The sequence below is a fragment of the Argopecten irradians genome, chromosome 12 (genome assembly GCF_041381155.1).
Source record: "Argopecten irradians isolate NY chromosome 12, Ai_NY, whole genome shotgun sequence".
NCBI lineage: Eukaryota > Metazoa > Mollusca > Bivalvia > Pectinida > Pectinidae > Argopecten > Argopecten irradians.
In genome coordinates this window covers 18,162,243-18,180,534 of record NC_091145.1, presented here as the reverse complement: position 1 = coordinate 18,180,534, position 18,292 = coordinate 18,162,243, and the positions used below count along the sequence as shown (strand labels likewise).

Genomic DNA, 18,292 nt, shown 5'->3' with positions numbered 1-18,292 from the left:
ATGAACATGACACCTGCCATAAGATTAAAATGGGGGAATTAATATTGTGTCAACCAAATAAATTTTGTCTTGTCTTTGTCCCATCCTGTCCCATCCTGTCTTATCCTGTCTTATCCCATCCCACCAACTCATCTCTTAATATTGATTATGATGTTAATGTTGTGCATTTCTGTTTTGCCCAAATTTATAAGTATACGTATAATAGTATACTGGTAAAAGCCTGTCTATAAAGGACACCAAAGGGTCAAAGAAAAATGGTCATTATAGATAGATTTTCTTTATACAGAGGTCAATTATAAAGTTAATTGCACCCAATGATGATGACGAGTCTGTCCTTTAAATGTAGACAGGTATCTTTGATATTGTGGTTTTCTACTGTACAACTGTTTTGTAAAAAATACAAAAAAAAATCTTCAAAATATTTTACGTAATAGAAGGTGAATCATAAAGTAAAACGATACTCCTTTAAAAACCCTATTTAGTCTGCAAAATTATTCACAATTTCATTTGTCCAACGTAGAATATTCGTGAAAACGCGCACATGTTAATAACTGGCGAGTATAAATTTAGGCGATTATAACCATGCCTGCCATCATTAATTGGTAGAACTCTCATTGTGGCATCTGGCTTGTATATGTTGCTGATGTAGAGAATGTGTGAGTAAAGCCTGCTGTTATAGAGACTGACTATTGGTGTGAGGATTCACATGGTGTCAAAGGTCACACGTCTGACACCCTAACAAGTCAAGGGTATTTCCTACTCTGTGTATTGGAGTTCCTCTAAGGTTAGCTCCCTTTGATCTTGTCACCTTGGATCAGTAGTCTATGGTATTACATCATGTAGTCTGTGGTACACACACCTTACTCATTAATTTGTAGGCGCCATACTTAATAGGTCAGACAACAAAAAACCAGGTAGGATTCACGGTCTCCTAGAAAGTCAAGGGAGATAATCTCTTCTGGTGGACACATGATTAAGGTGTTCTGACATACCTAGCCCTCCACATTAAGTCTGCCTGTATAAGATTTCTTGTGGACTGAGATTTAAAAGGATACTTATTTAAAAGGATACTTATTTAAATAAATAAACCTGCAGAATTTTTAATTTAAATGTATAATTTCAAAATATCTGCATTCAGTAGTTGACAAAATGTTAAATTTTGATCTGGAATTTGACATAATGATGACTAGCTATATACACTATGTTTTCCTCACTATTATTGGTTTTCCAAAATTATTATTGATAACTGGCAGTCCCCAAAAACCTATGTGTCAGGTCAGGGCAAGTTTGATTGAAATAAATGATTAGCCTATAGTCATAACAAAAAATAATGTGGCATTGGATGACATAGAGTTTAAGAATCAACTTCACTATAAAATTGATACCTGTAGTTTTGTGCTATCATGTGTTGATGACCAAACATACTAGCTTCTTTAGTCTGTAGTTACAGAGTTATCTGTCCTTGCAGGTAGTTATGGATTGTGACATCAAGATGTGTGTCAGAGAAAATTATATGAGTCGCCCTCAAAATAATGATGTCACAATGAATACCTACCGGTAAGGGAGATAACTCTACAATATGCAAAGATTGGATACAAACATGCTTTTGGGTGCCTTAACTAATTTACAAGAATATCATTAATCAGTTTTAAGTGAATCATTATTACTGCAACAAATAACATATCAATAGAAATCCTATGTCTGCTTCAAAGGAGATGAAGCAGTTGATATTTTATAATATCAGTGAATATTTAATAACACCAGTAATTTCTGTTACAGGTTATTTTCCGTGTACTGCCCCCATTCATTCCAGTCCGTGATCCTTACAGTGTAAATGTTCAGAACCTGCTCAAGTTAACAAACCTCCGAGTCAACTTTACAGAGCTTCACACACTTGGTGAGGAATTCATTGTGAAATATAGATAAAATTCAACAGGAAATGCTGATTGAATCAGCATAAGATATAGATATCTTCCCTTTGCCAATAAATTTTGACAATTAATCATTTTAATGAAGCTTTAATTAAGAATATAATCTAAAGCAGATTTGTAAAATGACTTTCTAATTGGTAATTATACAATCTCCATAGCAATTATCTTGATAAATCCATACATTTCTACTTTATTATTGTGAAAGAAAAAGATTTTGTTAGATTTTAATAAACTTTCGTCTGATCAGACTTTTAATCTGTCATGTAAACATTTGTTTTTTTCAGGTGACACCCTTTTGGACAGCCGTCGTGAAATCAAAGAGAAATATTACTATGCTATATATGATATGACTGTAAGAGGAAGCTGCAGTTGCTATGGTCACGCATCTAACTGTGTACCAGTACCCGGCTACAACAACCACTCGGGAATGGTAAGGGGGTAGAGATAACAACTTTTCACTATGATGCTCTTGGATACGCTCAAATACAAGATCTAACAACTCTTTGTTCGGGGTCACCTCAGCATGATCTCTGGCCAAGAATCAAAACATCTTAGGACTTTCTAATAGCCATTTATATTCAAGAGAGAATTTACCACACTGAAGATTTCATGGGCAACTCACTGATTGGTTAACTATAGGGGTCATGCTGAGATAACCCAGAACAGGGAGTTGTTAGTTCTTGTATTGGAGCGTATCGTAGAGCACTGTAGTGGAGCGGAATCACAAGTCTTATTTCAATCAGATTGAGGTACAAAGAAAAATCCTATTTACATTACAATTTTGAAACTTTTATTATCTTTTATTATTAATAAATGATTAAGTGATGAGAGCAGTTCCATAAATGTTTGTTAAGAGATGTCATTATTTGTAATATTACTGTATGTTTTGTGTAACAGGTGCATGGCCAGTGTGAATGTACACACAACACCATGGGCAGGAACTGTGAGTTATGTAAGACAGGATACAAAGATGTACCATGGCAGCCCGCCAGACATAACCAACCATTCGAGTGTCAGAGTAAGTCTGTCCTCTCAAGTGTTACACATGTCTGTCCTGTCCTGTACTGTCCTATTCTGTCCATTCTTGGCCTATCCTGTTGCATACCATTCCAATTTCATATGGAGGCTGCAGGCCAACTCGATTTGCACTCTTCCAAGAATAGAAGTGAATAGAAGTCTGCTCTAGATCTTAAACTTACAGATGGAAGAGCTTAAAGAAGCTGACGAGCTACAGATCAAGTGATCAGAAGCTATATTCTAGAAGTAGAAGAGGGCAAATCAGTTTAGGGACATTTGTGCCTTAAATATAATTCTAGTTTCTCAGAAAGCTTGTTGCAGTAAAACATGCCTATAACAAACAGGCTTACAATAAGATATCTACAATATGTGTATAACAAACTATACTTATAACCAATGTGATTTTGACGATCCGTAGAGGTTCATTTTAATCATGTTTTACTGTAAAGCAGCATGATAAAATGAGGATTCCAACCCACTTTAGATCTTTCAAAAGTTAAATCTATTAGTAAATTGTACATGAATTAACAATGATGTGTAACAGTGTCGTAGTGGTGTAGATAAATGAGATATCTTTTAGACAGCCAGAGAGTATCTTTATGGGATACCTTCTGCTTGTCTTTGGATAGTGAAAAACTGTTATTGTAACTTAGTTCTAAAGAAAATTAAAGAATATTTTTGTGTTTTTCAGAGTGTAAGTGTAACAACCATGCTGAAGACTGTAAGTTTGACCCGGCCGTGTATGTACAGTCGGGTAAGATCAGTGGTGGCGTGTGTATCGACTGTCAACACAATACCATGGGTAAAAACTGCCAGGAATGTCAGACGTTTTACTACCAAGACCCCAACAAGGACATCCGAGATCCAGACATCTGTCAACGTAAGTAGCAGGAATATATTATTCAAATTCCTTGAATTCTTGTAATATTTCTTCACTTTTACAAGAAACTGTAAGATAAAACTTCTTCATGCTTATCACTGTTGTATGATGGGATAGCAGTGTGAGAGTAGTCTTAAAGGATAAATAAAATAAATTTATTGTAATGATATATGTTATCCCAAAACCTGTAGGATGGGAAATCATCAATCCATCTTCATGTAACAATATTACTTCATATCCAATTAAGTTTTATACCAATCTTTTATTGATCAAATTTGGTAGGTGTTCCTGGCTGGAAAAGAAATCTAACTTTATGATCTTTTGATGATTATTTTATATTTTAACCTTGATTAATATTTGGTATTTTACCTGAGATGAATTTTTATAATTTTACCCTTAATATGTTGAAGATTTGGTATTTTAACCTTGGGTTAAATATTTGGTATTTTATTTCAACCTTGAGGTAATATTTGGTATTTTACCCTTGAGTTGAATATATGGTATTTTACATGAGTTAAATATTTGGTATTTAAACTTGAGTAGAACATTTGGTATTTTGACCTTGAGATGGGTATTAGGTTTCTTGAGGTGACTATTTGAACTTTGAGAGATATGTTTTGCTATTTTGACCTTCAGCCTGTGACTGTGACCCTGATGGATCCCAGTATGGTGGTAACTGTGATAGCCACACAGATCCTGCCTACGGACTGGAGGCCGGACGCTGTACATGTAAACAGTACGTCACTGGTAAACGTTGTGATGTCTGTAAGGATGGACACTTCAACCTGACTGCTAATAACCCTTATGGATGTGAAAGTAAGTATAGATAGCATCTGGGCCTTGTTGTTCTAAAGGTGATTAGTGAAATTTTCATTTCTTATTTGCTGCAACACCTGTGATTATATCTTCACCCAAAAATCAACATATAGCTCTTATTAAAAGAAATATTTTACCTTGATATGAAAATTGTAATGAAATTTTAATTAGCCTAATTACCTTTGAATATTCAGAGAAATATTTTACCTTGATATGAAAATTGTCATTATATTTTAATTAGCCTTATTACCTTTGAACATTTAGAGAAATATCTGACCTTGATATGAAAATAGTCAATAAACTTTAATAAGCCTAATTACCTTTGAACATTTAGAGAAATATTTTACCTTGATATGAAAATTGTCATTAAATTTTAATTAGCCTTATTACCTTTGAACATTTAGAGAAATATCTTACCTTGATATGAAAATAGTCATTAAACTTTAATAAGCCTAATTACCTGTGAACATTTAGAAAATATTTTACCTTGATATGAAAATTGTCATTAAATCTTAATTAGCCTAATTACCTTTGAACATTTAGAGAATGTTTGTATGTTACATAAGTAAGAGGTTATATAGAAAAATAAGAATGGTATTCACATTCAAAATATGCATGACATTATTGTATTTTTGATACCAAATTAAATTTTAAATTGTTAGTTTCCTATCTTGTGTGTAAGGCTATCAACATTTCATTGTTTATTTTATTACATCCGAACGAAATTTCTATTAATCAAATCAGTTATTGTTCAAAAGAATCTTATTTGTGAACATCGATGAAATATGGACTTTATATTTGACTTTGCTGTGTTTCAGCTTGTATTTGTAACACCCTTGGGACCATTGGAAACTACGGCTGTGATAAGGATTCTGGCCAATGCTTCTGTAAACGTTATGTTACTGGCATGAAATGTGACTCTTGTTATGTAAGTTCTTGATGTATTCAGTGGTAAAATAACAAAGGATAGAAACTTTGTGGTGCTTTTGAACAAGTTAAGATGATGATAGTGACAACATAGTGATATTACTTAAAATACATTGTATTCACATAAATTACAAAAATCAACAAAACAAGTCAAAATTTTTAAATTGTGCCGAGAACAATCAAATCTAAGTACAAATGGTAAGGCTAAAAATATTAAGATTCTAAAATAAGATTACTGTTTAAAAAGGTCGTTACAAGGTCAAGAAAGTCAAACATATATAATACATGATAAAAGTTATGTTTCTATTGTCCAGCTGTCAGGATTGACATATAAATCATTAAAATATAGATGTTAAATCATGAATTACTTTTATTGTTTCTCATACATCTTTTTTTGAATACATGAATGGCATCAAAGAACAAATAAGTAGCAATCTTCGCTCTTTCATGTAAAACTCAAATAATTTCTTAGCTCATATAAGCTAGAAGTATTTCTGGACGACTGTTGTCCTTGGTAACCCATTGTCAGAAATATTAATCATTTACCGATATGAACGATAGTGTATCTCCTAGTATACAGAGGATAGACGAGTGTAAACCTCCATGTTGCCTGTGTATAATCAGGATTATATTTGACGATATCAATTCCTTTCTGTTGTAGCCCGGTTTCTGGAACCTCAGCGGTGAGGTGACTGGCTGTTCCCCGTGTGACTGTGACTTGGGAGGGGCCGAGTCCGAGGTCTGTGACTCCCAGGACGGTCAGTGTATCTGTCGACCCAATATTGGTGGACGCCAGTGTAACAGGCCAAACACTGGCTACTATTTCTCACTACTGGATTACTTCAGATACGAAGCCGAAGATGCCAGGGGAATCGGGGTAAGAATTGTCATACCCTTTTTAATGGAATGGTGGTTACCTTTGATATTAATTAATGTCGTGACCTGAAATAGAATTTTCATTTAAAGCTGAAATGACTCCTCCCTTCAAAAACCAGACATGGTAGGAGTGGATGCTTTGGTCTTTCTTATACATTATCAAGCAAGAACCGAAATATTTTAGTGTATGATGGACTTTTTAAAGCAATGGCATTTGTATTCAATCAACATATGGAAAAATTCATAAAATCAGTGTTAGACCACCTGCTCAATTAGACCGCCAATGGTCAATTTCAACTCAATTTAACATGCATATAAACCTAGCTTTTAAGACAATTTTTTTCTTTTTGTCCCTTAGGTGGTCTTTATAAACAGATTTAAATGTTTGTTGTTAAGACGAAAGAGACTTTATTTTCTTTGTTTAAATTGTAGTTATTTATTACATTAGAGAACAAGACCTCATTTTCTTTGTTTAAACTGAAGTTATTTGTTACGACAGAGAACAAGACAATTTCTTTGTTTAAACTGCTGTTATTTGTTACGACAGAGAACAAGACAATTTCTTTGTTTAAACTGCTGTTATTTGTTACGACAGAGAACAAGACAATTTCTTTGTTTAAACTGAAGTTATTTGTTACGACAGAGAACAAGACAATTTCTTTGTTTAAACTGCTGTTATTTGTTACGACAGAGAACAAGACAATTTCTTTGTTTAAACTGCTGTTATTTGTTACGACAGAGAACAAAACAATTTCTTTGTTTAAACTGCTGTTATTTGTTACGACAGAGAACAATACCTCGTTTTCTTTGTTTAAACTGCTGTTATTTGTTACGACAGAGAAAAATACCTCGTTTTCTTTGTTTAAACTGCTGTTATTTGTTACGACAGAGAACAAGACAATTTCTTTGTTTAAACTGCTGTTATTTGTTACGACAGAGAACAAGACAATTTCTTTGTTTAAACTGCTGTTATTTGTTACGACAGAGAACAATACCTCGTTTTCTTTGTTTAAACTGCTGTTATTTGTTACGACAGAGAACAAGACAATTTCTTTGTTTAAACTGCTGTTATTTGTTACGACAGAGAACAAGACAATTTCTTTGTTTAAACTGCTGTTATTTGTTACGACAGAGAACAAGACAATTTCTTTGTTTAAACTGCTGTTATTTGTTACGACAGAGAACAAAAACAATTTCTTTGTTTAAACTGCTGTTATTTGTTACGACAGAGAACAAGACAATTTCTTTGTTTAAACTGCTGTTATTTGTTACGACAGAGAACAATACCTCGTTTTCTTTGTTTAAACTGCTGTTATTTGTTACGACAGAGAACAATACCTCGTTTTCTTTGTTTAAACTGCTGTTATTTGTTACGACAGAGAACAAGACAATTTCTTTGTTTAAACTGCTGTTATTTGTTACGACAGAGAACAAGACAATTTCTTTGTTTAAACTGCTGTTATTTGTTACGACAGAGAACAAGACAATTTCTTTGTTCAAACTGCTGTTATTTGTTACGACAGAGAACAAACAATTTCTTTGTTTAAACTGCTGTTATTTGTTACGACAGAGAACAATACCTCGTTTTCTTTGTTTAAACTGCTGTTATTTGTTACGACAGAGAAAAATACCTCGTTTTCTTTGTTTAAACTGCTGTTATTTGTTACGACAGAGAACAAGACAATTTCTTTGTTTAAACTGACGTTATTTGTTACGACAGAGAACAAGACAATTTCTTTGTTTAAACTGACGTTATTTGTTACGACAGAGAACAAGACAATTTCTTTGTTTAAACTGCTGTTATTTGTTACGACAGAGAACAAGACAATTTCTTTGTTTAAACTGCTGTTATTTGTTACGACAGAGAACAAGACAATTTCTTTGTTTAAACTGACGTTATTTGTTACGACAGAGAACAAGACAATTTCTTTGTTTAAACTGCTGTTATTTGTTACGACAGAGAACAAGACAATTTCTTTGTTTAAACTGCTGTTATTTGTTACGACAGAGAACAAAACAATTTCTTTGTTTAAACTGGTGTTATTTGTTACGACAGAGAACAAGACAATTTCTTTGTTTAAACTGCTGTTATTTGTTACGACAGAGAACAAGACTGTACACATTGCCGTCCTACAACTACTCCATCCTGCCCTGGAGACAACAGTGGACAGGACAGGGATTCATGAGGGTTACTGAAGGAGACAGCATCGAGTTCACCGTCAACAATATCGACTTCCCGATGGACTACGATATTGTCATCAGATACAATCCAGCGGTACATATCACAATTCAGTTTATAATATTTCATTATTGAAAACAAAATATTGTTACATATATCAGTGATATCCAAATGCTGTGAATAGTCTATGACATGATTCTGAAGAATAACTACAAAAGTTCCTTCTTTACATTTAAAAGAAAATTTGAAAGCATCTGTAAACCAACTTACTAATTAGTGTGCCATTAAATTTTGGTTATTTCACGAGAAATAAGAAGTCGCAAAAATTGATATTTAAAATATAACCATATATTTCTAAATCAGGCATTGAAAAAATGTCGCTAGGCATATAAAACGTGAAATTAAGTCGTAAAGAAAAAAAGTTGGTTTACAGTATATTATCAATATGGAAAGATTATTTATAGAAACAGGAACTGACGCTGATTATATTGATGACCTACATTTTAATCTTCTTTGTATGTAGTTGTGCGAATATTTAATCAAAAACTCTTACTATCTATCCTTAATGCACAAAGGAGTAGGGTAAGTAACTTGTCACTACGTGTTCTGTCAATCCTGGGTAGGCTACACACGAGTGGTCCCTGTAAGTGGCCTCTTTACATGGGCAATTCCTCAACCCATTCACCCCCTGAAGATATACTTAGATTCTTCTAGATCAAAGGCTGGAATAGTCCATTTTGTAATTTTCAGGGGTGAATGAGTAAGTGTTGGTTAAGTCCTCATCAGATTAAGTACAGCAGAACCTGACTTTATTGACACAGAAACTGTGTCAGATTTTACAGTGTGTCAGTAAACTCAGGTTTTGTTGTTAATCCCATTCTTTATTTTCTTATTTTTACTTTTATTTGTGTCCATTTTGGGTTTTCATTTATGTTGTGTTTTATTTTGAGTTCAGTATATTTCATTTTGTTAAATATGTTAAAAATAAATGATTTTGAAGAAGCTAAATGAAATCAATTTAGAAAAAAATATAATATTTGCTAAAAATTAATTGAAAACTCAACACCGCAACAATGATCACTACAGAATTACTTGGTAATTAATGGAATTTTGGCATTGTAAAGTTCAGTTTTGACACATTACAATTAAGAAAAACCTATAATTTTCATCCAGATGATGAAAGAGATCATATAAGATAATCATTTCATTAACGTTTTTGATTTCTATGTAACAGATGCAGGATATTTGGGAGGATGTCCGTGTGTACGTTGTCCGTCCCGGCCCAGTCAACGAGTTTGGACCATGTGCTAATCACATGCCTTCAGATGATGAAAAAGTCACCAACCTCATGACTAGTAAGTATCAGAGTTCATGTAAAAAACAGAGTGGTTTGAAGAAGCCCTGAATTTAATGGGCTGAAAATGTAGAGAGGATTAAAATCAGTGACTTTAACGGGCTGTAAAGGAAGTAGAGAGGGTTAAAAAGCCCTTTCTCTAAAAGGCTTTAAAATGTATAGAGTTAAAAAGCCTGGACTTTGATGGTGTAAAAAAGTAGAGAGGGTTAAAAAGTCCTGAGTTTAACACCTTCCTGTTCGGGTGTTTTTGATCTGCTAAATAAGTGAGATTAGCACTTTTTTGTATATCTTATATTCCAAACGTTGGCTGCATAGAACCATAAAGTGTTATGCATCATTGATTAGTATATCACCTGAATTTCATTTTCCTAAATATAGTTTTCACCTTTGACCTTTATGGTAGTAAAGGTCAAAGGTCAAAGATCACCAAAATCACCTTTTTATTGAAAAAAAATCACCATTTTGCTTTTCTGGATCATTTAACGGGCGGAACAACAACACAATCTGTATATTTGAAGATTCAATGTAAACTACAGATAATTCTGAAGATAATCCTATGAGATAGCCCATTAATTACGATCAACAAAGTTTTGGCAAAGAGATTATCAGTGTGACCTTTGAAGAAAATAGCAGCTAAAATGACAATAATGGCAGCAAAATCATGTATTGATTAAGTAAGTAGTTACACATAACATAGTAAAACCTTGGATTGATAAAGATATGAGTTACCTACGGTAATTGAAAAATCAAAGTAGTATAAAGAATAAAATACATGTATATAATATTAATATTATTATATATGTACATCGGCAAGACACAAGGGAGGTAATTAATATTCTTGCACACTACTCATTGTTTTGGAGGAAACGTTTGCATTTACTCCCAATTTGTCATGAACTTGGAACATGAAAGATGGTGTAACATCTTCGTCGCAAGACTTTGTTTCCATTCATATTACAGAGATGACATGTTTATTTTTACAAGTCGACATAAAATGTATATAGTATGTACATGTATATATTAAAACGGGAGATTACTTTTGGTATTAATTGAGAAGCAGAAGCAATAAAAGTTTTGTTGTAAGAACATTTTAATCCCGTGGGAACGTTGGAGATCTATGGTTACGACCAATTGTTATGTATATGTTTGCATGAGTATACACTTCAACATATATCATAAAATAAGCATTGTCAAAGCATTGCTGAATAGTATGTAGGCTTAACTCATACATACTACTAGAGTGGGTTACCGCTATTTCTCAGAAAGATCTAAGGGATCTTCTTTCAAATTTCATATGTAGGTTTCCCTAGGGCCCTAGCTGTGCATATTGCATTTTGGGACCGAACGGTCAACAAGATGGCCGACGGGCCGCCATCTTGGATTTTGATATCGAAAAGCAGCGAAAAAGATCCCTCTGCCATATGTCAGACAAAGACAATTTTTTGTGGGCGGCAAGATCCCTCTAGAATCATTTGTTTCTTTGTAGGAAAGGAAAACACGTGATTAAACAGTACCGACATTCTGATAACCAGTACCTACATATGTATATCGTTAGTTGACATCTTTGTGACCGACAGGTTTCTTATTATTGTGGTAAGAGCGAGATAATGCACGACCAGAACCGTTTCAAACCCGGGACCATCCGAACTCTTCCCGGATGCTCTACCAATTGAGCTGCTTGGTTGTCGGCTTTCGATCCGATCCAGAACCATTACATTAGTATTATCTCCTTCCTTTTCACTCATCGCCCCTCAAAGATTCAACATACTAACCGGGGTTTTTTATATTCGCCTTTTTAGATTCCGAGACACTCCAAACACTATCCTGATGCTCTACCAATTCAATTGAGCTATATAAATAATATATATATTTCAAACAGATGAGCCGAAGCTCAGCATAATAGAAAGCCGGAGCAAATGGGAAAAAAATACTCTTGTGTTATAGATTAAGAGGAAAACATTCTTTTTTATGCCATGATATATATATGATAAGCAACCAAGTCTGGTTCTGATTTTCTGTACATATATGAATTTGACTCAAATTCAATTCAAATCACTACATTTACGAATTAGTATCAATCAAGTGTTGTATTCATCTAGATCCAAGAGAAAACCGTATGTTTAAGAAAATAGCCGCTGCCCTTTGGTCAGTTCCTTAGAGCTGTGTAACCATTTATAATCACATGTACACATTAAACATTAAATCGTTTTATTTACTGTTAACCGTTTTCATATGGATGCTGTCGATCAATTGTGAGAAGCATTGTTGTAAATGATATCTATAAATATAAACCAAACTCTTTATATATTTCATTACAGGCTGTTATTGCGAAATAAGATTTGTAATCTGTTTTCTTTTTTTTTAAAAACTATGTAGCAGAGTCATCCATGATTTTTCATTTGGTTGTGTAAAATAGTGGAAATGACAGATCTGACTTGTAATCAGTATGACTTAATTATATGTTTATGGAGTTATGAACCACAAGATTTCTAGTATATAATCTATATTTTACATATGAACCACAAGACCACAGGGACCTGACAAGAACATTTTAACCAACAGTATACATATATATATTATAGATACTATAATATGTATGTACAGTTGGTTAAACATTTTCGTGCCAGGTCCCTGTGCACAAGACTACATTTTTTATACTGATTCTGATACTAGAGTCAACATTTTAAAGCAAACAGATTAAGAAAGCATTATAATGTATATGCATATGAACAATGTATATACATATAATTATAATGCACCGGTCGTCACTCACAAAAAAAGGCGATTTGATTTTACCGACCAAAACGTGTATTACAAATAGTTCGTATGTCAATCTATTACGAACAGTTCTATATTCATCCTATCCTAAGACTATTTCAAAACGGATCCAGAGCCCCTGTTAATTTGTGCACGAGGTCTACATGTACATGTACACGTACGTACAATAGAACTATGGCTATCACGACTTACCCGTCACAACAACGTACATGTACACTGTACACGTATTACCTACGTGTGCTGCACATGTACCTGCTACTAGTCCCGCTATTTCATATATTTAAGTAAACAAGTTGAAATCTATCCGTTTCATAAAATGTTTTGATTGAACTGGTTTCAACGACGTCTAAACCTAACATTAATTGCTAATGCTTCAAAAATTGATGAGAATTTATTATGCATCGTTTCTATGGACGCTCAAGGGACAATACTCTAGATTGATTTTTTTCTATACATGTACAAAATTTGAAGTACTTTCACAGACGCTTTAGCTTAAGGATTATTTACAGTGGTAATAATTACCTATAATTCCATCAAAAAGGAGTTTCCGGGGCCGCAACGTTGACCGTCCGAGGTCAGAATCACCGTAATCTCACATTTAACATCCCATAATATGAAGGCGATGATATTTTCAGATTAGTGTATTTTGAGTAGTTTCTTTAAATTCTATATCTGTAATCTTCAGCAGCATTACATATATATACCGGTATATCTATTTGATTTAGATAAACAATCATCCAATGTGCTTCTCCAGGATCATGATCATAACGTTACGATAAACGTAAATGAAACGTAACGTCATAATGTTACACATTTGTAAGTAACGTCGCGAATTTTAGTTTGAGTAGGGTAAAGTAAAATCGCGATAATTTCGTTTCAAGAAAACCAATTTTCAAATCTAAAGCTGATTTGTAAAGGAATTTGTCTGTGGCATTAACACACTGTATTTTCATGAAGTTATAATCTTAACTGATATATATATTCCAGCTCTGAATACATAAAAACGTTAATTTTTAACGAAAAACATCGCATATGTTTTTCATTTGAGAAAATTTTCTTTAAAATAATAAAATAAAGACATATGAATAACATCTTTTTCTTGCTTGCAATCTAAGCTTTTCAGTGATATATGTCATTTCAACACTGCAATATCTCATATTTACTTTCCGAGCGGTTTTTTCACGAATAACGCTGGCAAATTTAACGGCATTTTCGGCACTTTTTAACGGACGTTTTTTTGACGGAAACTTACAGCGCACTAATTCATTCTAGCAAACCAACTTGTGAAATTTATATGAACATAAAATAGAGAAATCACTGATTCCGTTGATATAAATATTTCGTTTCTACGAGGAATATAAAGGTTAATGTGACGCCTTCGAACTTGGTAGATGACGTTATCAAAGTCATATCGGTACAAATGTACCGATGCGAACGGGAAGGTGTTAATGGGCTGAAAATGTAGAGAGGATTAAAATCAGTGACTTTAACGGGCTGTAAAGGAAGTAGAGAGGGTTAAAAAAAACTTTCTCTAAAAGGCTTTAAAATGTACAGAGAGTTAAAAAGCCTGGACTTTGATAGTCTAAAAAAGAAGAGGTCTAAACACTGACTTTAACGGACCCTAAAGAAATTAGAGAGGGTTAAATAAATGGGCTATAGAGGAAGTAGCAAGGGTTAAAAAGCCCTTTTTCAAAAAGGCTTTAAAATGTACAGAGAGATAAAAAGCCTGGACTTTAATAGTCTAAAAAAGTAGAGAGGGTTAAAAAGTCCTAAAAGGCTTTAAAAAAATAACAGAGGTTTAAAACCATTGACTTTAATGGGCTTTAAAGGAAGTAAAGAAGGTTGAATAAGGCTATATAAAGGGAATGGAGAGGATTAAGAAGCCCTGACTTTAATAAGCTAAAAAATAGAAAGGGTTAAAACTCTGATTTGAAGGGTTTCAAGCAATTTTAAGCAAAGTAGGAAGGATTAAGAAGCCCTTACTTCAGCTTATCAAGGAAATTGAGAGCTTAAAAAAATCTGACGTTGATAGTAGGTTATTATCCCCCGCCCAACGAAGTTGGCGGGGGATATACAAATGGGTTCCGTCCGTCCGTCCGTCCGTCCGTCCGTCCGTCCGTCCGTCCGTCTGTCCGTCCGTCCGTACGAATGGTTTCCGGAGCATAACTCTAAAACCAGTAGAGATATTTCCACGAAACTTCATACACATATTGGTATTATGGTCTAGTAGTGCCTTTTGCTAATTTTAGGTTTTCAGTTTTTGCATTTTTTCCGTAACCATGGAAACATTGCTGAAAATATCATATTTTTGTACCAGGTTCGTTTCCGGAGCATAACTCTAAAACCAGAAGAGATATTTCCACGAAACTTCATAGACACATTGGTCTTATGGTCTAGTAGTGCCTTTTGCTATTTTAAGGTTTTCACTTTTTGTACTTTTTTCTGTAACCATGGAAACATTGCTGAAAATGGCAGATTTTTGTGTAAGAATCGTTTCCGGAGCACAACTCTAAAACCAGCAGAGATATTTCCATGAAACTTCATAGACACATTGTTCTTATGGTCTAGTAGTGCCTTTTTTGCTATTTTTAGGTTTTCATTTTTTGCACTTTTTCCGTAACCATGGAAACATTGCTGAAAATTTCATATTTTTGTACCAGGTTCATTTCCGCAGCATAACTGGAAAACCGGTTGAGATATATGCACGGAACTCCATAGGCACATTAGTCTTATGGTCTAGTAGTGCCTTTTGCTATTTTAAGGTTTTCACTTTTTGTACTTTTTTCTGTAACCATGGAAACATTGCTGAAAATGGTAGATTTTTGTGTAAGAATCGTTTCCGGAGCACAACTCTAAAACTAGCAGAGATATTTCCATGAAACTTCATAGACACATTGTTCTTATGGTCTAGTAGTGCCTTTTGCTATTTTTAGGTTTTTCCTGTTTTTTTTCATACACATAAGTCTCCACAATCAAACTTACTTCAGCTTTGATATCTCCATTGGCGGGGGATCTGAATGACTATGTCCTTGTATGGGTTTAAAAGGTTCTTATTCTGTCTGGAATCCTTACTTATTTATGAGGTATATATCTATTTTACTCCCAAGTAAGGCACAGTTGGTCTTCCAAATTTTCAAATTTTCTAAAAAAAAATCTGTATTTACTTTACATGTTTCCTTTGTTTATAGACCGTAGCTACACCATCGTTTCTCCTCCTACTTGTCTGGAGCCTGGCAAGGAGTATACTATCAGACTCGAGTTCCGCCGCTTTAAAACCAATGCTGAAACACCTGACGCAGCCCTCAATATTGATTCAGTAAGTCTTTGTAAATATGTGGAAAAATTAAGTTTTACGAAGTCACACCTTCAACGATTGTGACGTATTATTTTGATATGATTTTTGTGATGTCACATTCGCCAGAAGGTGGGACTAATTGACAGTAAATCACACTTTATCTACATCAAGTTGGTCAACACATTGTTCACATACAAATCAAACAGTATGTCTGTTTTAGAAGAGAATGCCTTTAAATGGGGAATAAGTAAACTGTTAAAAAAATCAACTTTTAGCTGTCTTTTTCATCTATTTTCATGTGAAAATCAAAACATTAAAACTGTATAACACAAATTTCTGATCTTCTGTTGTTAAATGACTATAATCAACATGTTTTAGTCGTGTCATATCTTGAGTAATTTATAGTGTACATTTTAAGTATTAGACTTTGATTACACTAATCAAAGTTTTACAATGCATTATATTACATTTGCACAGCATGTCTTTATGTCTTTTTGACCAAATTTTATATAAATATAATATATATTATATATAATAAATATGAAATGTTAACAAAATAAATCCAATGTGTGATAACATTTGTGTTACAGCTTGTCCTGATCCCTAACATGGATACTGTACCAATTTTCTATGGGCCTGGCTACCCCAGTTTCCTTAAGGAGGAGTTCATGCGATATGGATGTTACAACTCGCAGTTAAAGGCATTCCAGGAGGAACCGAGAGATTTATGTTACAACCTCACTTTTAGTATTTCTTCTGTACTTCACAACGGAGCCTTGGGTAAGGGCAGATTCACTTTTAACTCATTCACCCCTGAAATTTCATAATGGACTGGTCTAGTCTTTGATTTAGAAGAACCTAAATGTGTATTCAGGGGTGAATGTGTAAATTAACATGTCACTTCTCAAATCAATCCAAAAAAAATAATAGAAATTTTGCATTGTAATTTTGTGCAAAAGCAGAGAAGATATTTTTTCTCAGATATTTCATTAAATGTTGTCACAACAAATGTTAAAAAAAAAAAATTGATTTTATGGATTGAATTTACACAGAATAATACCTGCTAATAAAGATGACCAGTACTATACACATATTGCAAACATCTTATAAGAACCTTGACAGGGAATGAAAAGTACTATGTTATAGCTATGGATTTATAGTTGTAAGTATGTTCATTCTGAACATGTTTTACTCTAGTTGTCATTTGTACGTTTTACTTCTATGACAGAGTGTAACTGCGACTCAACGGGCTCAGAAAACCTTGAATGTAACGCTGCTGGTGGTCAGTGTCGTTGTAAGCCCAATGTCGTCGGCCGTCAATGTGACAGATGTGCACCAGGAACATACAACTTTGGACCTGATGGTTGCAAACGTGAGTCATTTGATTTAGCATCTAATTGATGTGCCTTAATAATATAATCCAGAGCTTTTTCTGCTCCAACCATGAAATGGAGACATTTAGTGTTACTCACGTCCATTCCGTTCTCTGTCCCATCCTATCTTGTTTATCTCTATGAAGCTGATTAGCAGTTACATTTCGCAGGGAGGTTATTTTTGCTATATTGATGTTTTCATTGAAATCACAGATGTACCAGATATTAAATATTCAGAAATACACATATGTACCTAAGAACAATAGTTAACAGAATCATAGGAAGTAGTAAAATTAACCTCTGAAAAATGTTCTGCAAAATTACTTTGATCTTACAGTATATATTCTGTAACTAGTTTTAGCTTTCCTGCTACAGCCAGTAAAATAGCCACTGTTTAATATTACGTTCAATAATCTTTTAAATCTACTGTTCCTTACAGCCTGTAACTGTGTTGGAGAAGGATCTCAGGACAACTACTGTGACAAACAGAGTGGACAGTGTCTCTGTCGACGTAACATTGGTGGTAGGATCTGTGACCGATGTGTCGATGGTTACTATGGTTACCCCAGCTGTCGGCCATGTCAGTGTAATGGTAATGCTGACATATGTACCAATGAAATTGGTGCCTGTATCCAATGTCGTGACAACACTATAGGAAACAACTGTGAATCGTAAGTCTGTTTTCAAAAATGTGTGAAAAGCGTATTTAGAATTTTTGAAATGTATCATATATTTAAATTTTCATAAATTCTTATTCTTTCATCGTTGTTCTAATCATAACTTAAAATGTTAACTTGGGGTCAGACAGGGAAAAAGGAAAGAGTGTTTTGAAATTAGGTATCATAAATGACAGTAGAAGAATTCTC

The 18,292-nt window shown here is 33.8% G+C and overlaps 1 protein-coding gene across 1 annotated transcript in view; it reads left to right on the top strand.

The window, feature by feature from the left end:
- The first annotated feature begins 1,775 nt into the window (after positions 1-1,775).
- Positions 1,776-18,292, top strand: part of LOC138304808 (laminin subunit beta-1-like) — a 32,931-nt gene continuing 16,414 nt past the window's right edge. Inside the window, exons 1-13 of the mRNA XM_069245108.1 lie at positions 1,776-1,897; positions 2,216-2,361; positions 2,829-2,949; positions 3,640-3,828; positions 4,465-4,644; positions 5,463-5,572; positions 6,233-6,448; positions 8,552-8,722; positions 9,861-9,981; positions 15,947-16,074; positions 16,644-16,833; positions 17,282-17,425; positions 17,866-18,097. Of these exons, the coding sequence (XP_069101209.1) occupies positions 2,278-2,361; positions 2,829-2,949; positions 3,640-3,828; positions 4,465-4,644; positions 5,463-5,572; positions 6,233-6,448; positions 8,552-8,722; positions 9,861-9,981; positions 15,947-16,074; positions 16,644-16,833; positions 17,282-17,425; positions 17,866-18,097 (1,886 nt within the window). The 5' untranslated portion in view covers positions 1,776-1,897; positions 2,216-2,277. The remainder of the gene's footprint in view (positions 1,898-2,215; positions 2,362-2,828; positions 2,950-3,639; positions 3,829-4,464; positions 4,645-5,462; positions 5,573-6,232; positions 6,449-8,551; positions 8,723-9,860; positions 9,982-15,946; positions 16,075-16,643; positions 16,834-17,281; positions 17,426-17,865; positions 18,098-18,292) is intronic.